Source organism: Sesamum indicum, linkage group LG9 (assembly GCF_000512975.1).
Source record: "Sesamum indicum cultivar Zhongzhi No. 13 linkage group LG9, S_indicum_v1.0, whole genome shotgun sequence".
In the NCBI taxonomy this organism is placed as follows: Eukaryota; Viridiplantae; Streptophyta; class Magnoliopsida; order Lamiales; family Pedaliaceae; genus Sesamum; species Sesamum indicum.
Window position 1 is genome coordinate 5,227,810 of NC_026153.1, and position 8,357 is coordinate 5,236,166.

Genomic DNA, 8,357 nt, shown 5'->3' on the forward strand with positions numbered 1-8,357 from the left:
TTTTCATCAGTTTTAGTATGCTTTCTTTTCATTTCTTGGGGCTTATCCATTATTGGACCATACTCTATAGGCATGCACAATTTAAAATTTTTTTTTATTTTACTATATAAAAGTAAAAGGTTAAAATAACTAATTGATTAAAGCGATATTTTTATAAATCTTATTTCTTAATTTTAGATGTACATGAATAGAATATTATTAATAGAAAATTTTAAACAAATAATTATTTTATCCAAAAATATATAATATACTTGAGGGTATTATAGTTAGTGCAACATTTTATTCAATCAAAAATAGTTACTTTAACCTCTCATACTTAATAAATAGTATAATATTTATATGTGTGTAATTTTGTTTAAGTTCGTCTGTGCCTGAATGGGAGTATATATATGACATGACATTATCCGTTTGAGTAAAATTTATATTAGCCTATGTAATACCCAAAATGTTCAAATAGGTTCCTATGATAAAAAAAGAAAAAGAATACCATAAAACCCCTTGAAATTTCTAATCCTTTGGTGAGTTATTTCTATTTTTTTTGCTCAAAAAATCATAACATGCACCCCCATCTTTTATTATTTTTTTCTCCGCCGTTCGATCACCTCTCACTGCAAGGATTATGTGGTATTTTTTTATCACAAAAATTTATTTAAATATTTTAAATATCACAGGGGATAATATGAATTTTACCCTTATACGGTTATTAACAACAATGAATTGAAGTAGATATGATTACGAAAACTATAAATAAGAAGTACTTATTTAGCTCTTACGATGCATGAGCTAGAGTACTCCAAAACTAGGGTTGCAAGGTTAGTTTTATAGCAATTGAATCCGCTCGAGTGTGGGGTTTAGAGTAACCAAAATATGTTAGAAGTATTAAAAACTAAATGCCTTTTATTTTTTTTTAATAATTTAAACTTTTAAATGATATAGTCATTTTATACTGTACAAGAATCAAACCAAACACGAGTTCCAGACTCGTATCTCTGCCACCCATATATGAAAAAGAAAAAGAGTTTTTTGTATAAGCCTTGATGGAAAAAAGACAAAAAAAATTAACACCGGGACATGAGAAGGCTTATCATAGGTATTAAAAATTAAATAATTTTTGCTCTAATTGTTTAAGTTTTTAAATGAGGTGGTTGTTGCTAACAAAGTAAAGCCATAATATAGTCGGGATGTTGCAAGCCCCCCACATCATGCGGCTACACTTACATCAACGAGACGGTGTGGACGTCGGGAGGGGGACTGACGGGGAGCGATCCCGACTGCACGCGATGGAGCAACGATCAGGAACAGCTCTGTTACAGCTGCGATTCATGTAAAGCGGGGGTGCTGGCGAGCCTGAAGAAGAGCTGGAGGAAGGTGTCTGTGATCAACATAGTGATATTGATCATTCTTGTTGTGCTGTATGTGGTTGCCTGCGCTGCATTTAGGCACAACAAACAGCTCGACAACGACGAAGCCTACGGTGAGACTCGAATGGAGAAGGCCAGGCCCAGCGCCCTATGGTGAGACTCAGACGACGCTCCTGGTTCAAGAATGATCATTTGTAGTTTGGATCGTGTATGCATCCTAATTTTATGTTTAAATTTTTAAGTGATGGTGTATTTCATGTTACGGATGCTTGGCTGTGTATAAATAATTAAGAGATTTGAGTACTATCCGTCCTGTTTATTTCAACTGAGGTCCGGTGGATAATTATGTTTCAGGTTTTTCATGGCCACCTTTCCCCGTTAACTTTAATATTCAATTTTAAAGATTGGATCAAAATCGTAACATTTTAAAAAAATTAGAGATCAAAATCGTGTTTCAAAATACATTTAGAGACCAAAAATGTAATTTACTCCATAAAAATTGGTAAGACCAATAATTGGTCAACGGGAGGTGGTCCAATTGTAGTCCTTCAACGCATAGTAATTAAGGTTGATATAAGAAATAATTCAAAAATGTTAGATGGGACGAGAATATACCTAATATTTGGTACTATTATTTATAAAAATAACCAAATTGTAGTCTGGAACAAGTACATCATCGTGTTGGGTTTGAATCAGATGGTGGATCGAGTAAATAGTAGGCGAATGCTGGAGTAGCAATTTTGATGATCTATGGAGGCATTCCAGTCGTTTTACGTGGTTAGTGTATAGTTCCCACATTATTATTATTTTCTCTAAGATCATTTGGAGAGAATTAGTGGTTAATAATGCCAAGTATGAGACAACGTATGAAATTGGTAAGAAGATTTGGATAATTAAGAAACATAAATGGCTTTGACTGGTGCATTACCTATGATTAAACAAGGAGTAAGATCACTCAGAATGTGTCTTTTTTGGGCGGTTTAGTTTGTTTGTTAAAGCTTACTAAAACAGTAAATAACAATTTTTCCAATAATAATACTAAAAAAAAACCACCAGATTTGGTGTAATGTAATCTACATGTCTGCATTACTTGGTCGTGACTGCAAATCAAATTTAATACCTCAACAACGAATACATCCAATAGTTGAATGATTGTTACATCCTCATTTTTCAGATAATAATTGGAGAAATGATTCATGCAACAAAACCACGTATATGAAGTTTATGCCATGAATTTACATTGGTGTTGGAATTTGGAATCTTTTAAGTAGGTTGTAGTGATGAACCCATCTTTGTCAAAATCTGCTCTCCTCAAAGAAGAGTAACTCGGAACAATCCCATAAACATGGAGATTTTCATATAAGCTTACGAGACAGTACAAAAGGTGCAAAGGAATTCAACCCTCTGCATATGTTGTTGATCTTAGCCTACAACCTCCTATGCTCTCACCCTTAGCTGTCTGTTTCTGCAAACGACGACTCCTACGCAGAAACTTTTTTAACATCAGCAACTGGGAATAGTTCTGATTTCATCCAACTCCTCATTGTCTTCTATCGCACAAGGCCGGCCAAGTTTCTGCATTGCAAAAGAGTACAAAATTCTTAGCAGTTGTCGCAATGTAAGATACAATTGTTCACGAAAAGATTTGCTTTAAATGCATTCATGGATAAATGGTGTATTGTAGGTCATCCAAGCAAGTAATGAATATCTCATGAATCATCTGTCCATAATCAACTTCATACAGGAGGAAAACTAGAAATTTGCATCGTCGGATTCCAGATGCATCATCTCAAACCACTATGTAGTTTATTTTAGGGATAATTACAGCACGCCTGCCATTATCCCATTACTTTATCACATCGAAAAGGCGAATATAAATCCCTAGTAAACTGTTGCAGAATCAAATGACATACAAGGGGACAAGATCTGTTTCAGGTCAGTTACTGTGCATTATTTTCCTGTAATGCATTAAATAGTACTACTGGGCTATATGCAAAAATCTAGTATTTTGAGTAATACTAGAGTGTGGTTTAAGTTTGAATTCCTTTTACCTTGTTTAATGACGAGTCACTTTGTTTCTCTAGCTCACGCATCTTGTCCATACTCAGTCCAAACCATTCGTCGATCCAGCCGAAACAATTTCGATGGCTTTCAAGGAAAAGTGCCCTTTCACCCTGCAATATAGTTATATCCCGATATTTAGAATAAAACCTTTTAAAATAAGTGCAAACTAATGTTAAGCATTGCATGGCTGAGGAGACGAGATTAAATCCAAAGACTATAAAAAATATTTGGTTCGAGTGCATTCAGAAAATGTGGTTGCTCAAAGTAGACGGCTACCCTTGTATTGATACCCTTCATAACTTTTTTATCCTCTGCAGCGAGAAGTGCGTACATACTTCCACTTTTACGTGTTTTGTTGAGGAAGTAATCTTTTTCTCTATATCTTACAAAATTATCTTACTTCCACTAAGAAAATGCGACCTAAAGAAAATATGAAAATGTGACAGGAAACATAGGACTAGTGAAAGCTTGTACTTTTTGTAAAAAGACAAGCACAATATTTTAGATATTTCTAGTAGATATCAAATGCGTAACAACTCAAAGCAAATTATACCGCAACTAAAGCTTGTTCAAGTCTACTGCCAAAGCCCCAGTATGGAGCATCTATTGTCACCAACTTGTAAGCCGTTGAAACTGGATCGCATTGGCCCTGCATGTACCGAAGAACACCAAGTCAACGAACCTCAACCCAATACTATGATTTAGAACATGTTGCCAATTATTCTGCAAAAGCTATAAAAATCCATATCTTCATGATACATTACAAGGCAAAAGAACTGTAATTCTGTTCCATAAAATTTGTTTCTAGTACATAGCTTCATCCTTTACACCTCATGGCCAGTTTTGAGGGAGGACAGACTCTCCAGTCTAAAAATGTTACTTCAGAAGCATTCAAAAGAATGTTTTGAGCACATCAGAAAGCTCGGCCCTGGCTCATTTTTACACAGTTGTCTTATGACCATCCCCATCTTTCTTAAATTTCTTATACTGCTACTTCCTTGATGTCCTTAAGTTAATTCTTTATCTTTTTCTTTGAACATAGTATAAAGTCCCTTTTTGTTTAGGAAAAGCCAAAAGATACAAGTACAACTAGTGTTGCTGCCACAAACATTGAAGACAACTCACTTGCAAATTTTTCCAAATGGTGAAAGACTTAATCACAAGAACAGACGTGTCATGTTTATAGTTTGTACAGTCTCGGATACCTTTCCTTTTATTCTCGATTTATTGCCAGTGGACTCATCTTTCGATTCATTCTACATAATATATAAATGACGAGACACCAACCTGCCATCCATCTGTCAATGGACCTCGGCCTGTTCTAGCTGATTGGAACTGAGACAAATCAATATTGCTACTCCCAATAATATAACTCCAATAATCATTTACAGTTGAAGCAATATCAATCGTTTCCACTTGTCTAACTGCTAACTGCTCTTCGGTGAGGCCATGTACCTAATGTTCATTGTCCAAAGAAAAAATAAAAGGAAAGAGAGATTAAAAATTCTCTTTGTCAGCAATAAGATAAAAGTTATGTCAAAAACTATCATGAGATCGTATATACTAGATGATCACATCAAATTCCATGTAAAGTTATTCGAGTAACATCTGAACTTACATTTTCAGATTGACCATTGTCATCCTTGTGAACAGTGTCAATAGTAAGAATAAACCTTGTGAAATACGGGCACTGAAAACATATTAAGAACCAAAACCTTCTATCAGAAATTTAACCTGGATGGCCAATCATCACAAGAAAATTGTAACAGCTTCAGGTAATTACCTTGACAACTGTTTGAGGTGATGCAGAATTCAGACCGGTGATTATAGAGAAAGAGAAAGAAAAACTTAGATCAAAAGAAAACCAAGCAAAAAAAACAGCTTTTTGGCAATAATCTGATTAAACAAAGAGGAAAACGAACCTGATTTACATTTTGGATATGCATTCCAAGCTTCTTCTTGCATCACAAGAGCATCGGCTGGGGCAAATTTAGTCAACCATGTTGGTGCCTTGCTGGAACCGGGATGAACAAACCAAAAATTTATTAGGACAACGATCACCATGGTACTGCCTTACTGATTGACAACAATAACGAATAACAAAGAAAGCTTATGCTTATTGCAAAAGGCTACTTCAGCAGACAAACACACAAACAGCTACCACTGGAGAAGGAAAAAGGCGCTATAAAGATGACATCAATAGTAAAGACCACTTTTTCAAAGTCAACCAAATTACCCAATCCAAACCATTTTTCAAAGTCAACCAAATTAACCAATCCAAACTCCATCAAGTATCATCTTGCTCAAAGATTACCTCTGCAACCGATATATTTTCAATGTGTATTGGCCTTTTCCATAGACATCGTCTTCGAAAGGCCTGTTCTCCACTATCTCCACCCCTTCTGTCCCTGTGGTGCTCTGTTGCTGCATTTTCATTATCATATACATCTGAGCTATTTGAAACTGCAACAAAAACAGGGAAACCACACTTTCATTGCCAAACGGCATTGCAAAAATCATTTCAACAAAACTATAAACCACATACACATCTGAGTTTTATTACCTCTTCCACCGATAACGGCATAACAATCCGACTTTAGAACCACCCCGGTTGGGCAAAGTATACAGGTCAAGGAAAAGAAAAACGTATACATCCAAAGAACATCCCATTAAGATCCCAGAATTCCTCATTTGTTTTTCCAAAAAATTCATAACTTGGTCTGTTCAGCAAATATACCATCAACCTTTACGGATTAAAAAATCGATGAAAATCACCATACATTTAAAGGGTGCAATGCAAAAATTACAATCAAGAGGAATCAAATAAATGAATATCCCATGAAATTTGGCAAGCAATCAATGGAACAGTAACACAAGACTTCTCCAAAAGAAGATCCCATTGCATGTTCGAATTGCGAATTATAATACGATGAAAGACACACAAACAGGGTCGTAAAATCGAAATACAATAAACACTAGATCAAACACAAGTACTAGAAAAGAAATTGTGGTTTCGCAAAGCAATAAAGGATACAACTCTTTCATCTGAACCATTTTTCTTGGTTCTGGGGATTCTTGCCGGTTATAGCCACAAATACGTCCAAATCAAGAAAGAAAAATCAGCAGCACCGCAAGGAGAATAAAGAATTCAAGAATTGGAAAGGGGAGGATTCTTCTTCATGTGGGCAGAAAGAACAATGCAAGAAGAGAAATGACGAATAATAAATGTAGAAATTCCTGACGTTTGAGGGGGTGGAGGAACGTGTCGCGTCTGTTGGTTCTCTATTACTTTTCCTTTTCTTGGGAAAAGTCCAAGTGTGAGGCTTCTCAACGTTGGATGGCGGTCGAACCATTTGCTTTATATTCTTCACAATTTCCATCTCTTTGTTTCCTTTGCCTTCCGACTTCCCTTCTACCATGTTTTTTTTTTAATTTTTCCTTTTTTTTTTTTTCCCCCCCCCCCCCCCCCCAAAATTACAGCAATCTCTCCTCAAATTCAACATAATTATGTTTATTATTTAAAAATTTATAAATATACTTCTCAAATTAAAATAATTATATAGCCATTAGACGATAAAGTGGATACTACTATTTTACTCTTGTTGAAATTTAAAAAAAAAATAGTATAGGTAAAATAAATAATTCATAGAAGATATTAATACATAAGGGTATTCTAATTTTTTTAAAAATATATAAAATTTTAATTTATAATTCAAAATAACATTATGATCAATTTATCATAAAAATTGAATTGAATAAAATTCTACTAAAAAACTAATGGGTATAAAAATAAGTTGACCATTTTTCAGATTGCCATTTGGGCCAACTATAGGTAAGTCATGCATATTCATATAAGATTTAATATAAGTTCATAATCTTATTTTATTCAAAATCCCAAAAAAATAACAGTTTATAAAATGTGTGAACTTATAATATTTTTTTAGGTAAATTTTGCCAATTTTCATGTCAATATTGGAGCCCAAATTTGGCAGTGAATGTGGCCCATTTGTATCAATCTGATAACAAATTTTGTTGCCACACACACACACACGAACAAGAAGCAGCCCAAAACGAACTTTTTGGATCTTGTGACATTACAATTATAAACAAAGTGTTGATTACATTTAAATTTTCCATAAAAATACTAAATTATATTTTTTCTTAAAAAAAATTAAAATTATGCTTACATCCCCTCTAAAAATTCTCAATTTACATCTGACTTCATTTGTTAGTATTTAGACAAAAAATACTGAAAAATTTACATAGTTTTTAAATTTTGCCCTAATTTAGGATTCCTATTTATATATTTGTACTTATAAAGGAATAAATATAATATATATATATATTGAAGTTAACATCATTATTTTTTTTTATAATTACAAAATTATTATTAAAAAATATTAAATAAAGAGTAAAATTAAAATTTTGTGCATTTTTTTTAACGGTAATATTTTTCATTCAAATCTTAACAAAAGGAGGTCAAGATCATAGTGAATTTTAGAAGGGGGTTATAAGTATAATTTCAAAAATGCTCTAGGAGAACGTGTAATTTTATATTTTTAGAAGGAGTTTAAATATAATTAACTATATAAACAAATAAAAGAAATTATATCAGTGTTGTTTATGGTTACTAGAATAATAGATTCTTGTCTAAATACGTCGTGAGTACATTTAATGTAATTAAAAATTAGGGATAATTATACTTTATGTGATTTGAAAAATTACATTTAGTACTTCCGTCCAACAAATAAATCGATTGTTGGTCACACATCACAAAATTTATTAATATTAATAAAAAAAATGAATATTATTTTTCAATGCTAATTTATTACTACCAAATTAATATATCTTTTTACGTGCATTAACGCTGGTAAAAGTATATATAGATACCATTGAGTTATATTTAAGTTCTTTTAGGGCCCATTTGTCCTC

At 33.2% G+C, this 8,357-nt stretch overlaps 2 protein-coding genes across 3 annotated transcripts in view; one reads left to right on the forward strand and one right to left on the reverse strand.

Annotated features, from left to right (window-relative positions):
• The window catches only part of LOC105170687 (tetraspanin-3-like), a 3,971-nt gene extending 2,304 nt beyond the window's left edge, over positions 1-1,667 (forward strand). Inside the window, exon 2 of the mRNA XM_011091560.2 lies at positions 1,177-1,667. Within this exon, the coding sequence (XP_011089862.1) occupies positions 1,177-1,518 (342 nt within the window). The 3' untranslated portion in view covers positions 1,519-1,667. The remainder of the gene's footprint in view (positions 1-1,176) is intronic.
• Positions 2,459-6,734, reverse strand: LOC105170688 (phosphatidylinositol transfer protein 2). 2 transcript variants are annotated; one of them, XM_011091564.2, is made up of 10 exons: positions 6,460-6,734; positions 5,989-6,019; positions 5,740-5,849; positions 5,348-5,439; positions 5,209-5,216; positions 5,044-5,115; positions 4,713-4,880; positions 3,979-4,074; positions 3,413-3,535; positions 2,459-2,936 (listed from the first exon to the last, which is right to left on the reverse strand). In XM_011091564.2, exons 1-10 carry the CDS (start codon positions 6,477-6,479, stop codon positions 2,865-2,867), a joined length of 792 nt encoding a protein of 263 aa, XP_011089866.1. In that variant the 5' UTR covers positions 6,480-6,734; the 3' UTR covers positions 2,459-2,864. The 2 variants fall into 2 exon arrangements, with proteins under 2 accessions (XP_011089866.1, XP_011089863.1); XM_011091561.2 differs by having other exon boundaries at positions 5,740-5,888; positions 6,460-6,731.

Bases quoted from the DNA above. Each gene is read 5' to 3' on its own strand.
- LOC105170688 (XM_011091561.2), bottom strand. From the start codon at position 6,479: ATGGTTCAGATGAAAGAGTT. The intron at 4,881-5,043 runs GTAAGTTCAGAT...AATGAACATTAG, and splicing joins ACAATGGTCAATCTGAAAAT to GTACATGGCCTCACCGAAGA. The intron at 3,536-3,978 runs GTATAATTTGCT...ACTATATTGCAG, and splicing joins TTGAACAAGCTTTAGTTGCG to GGTGAAAGGGCACTTTTCCT.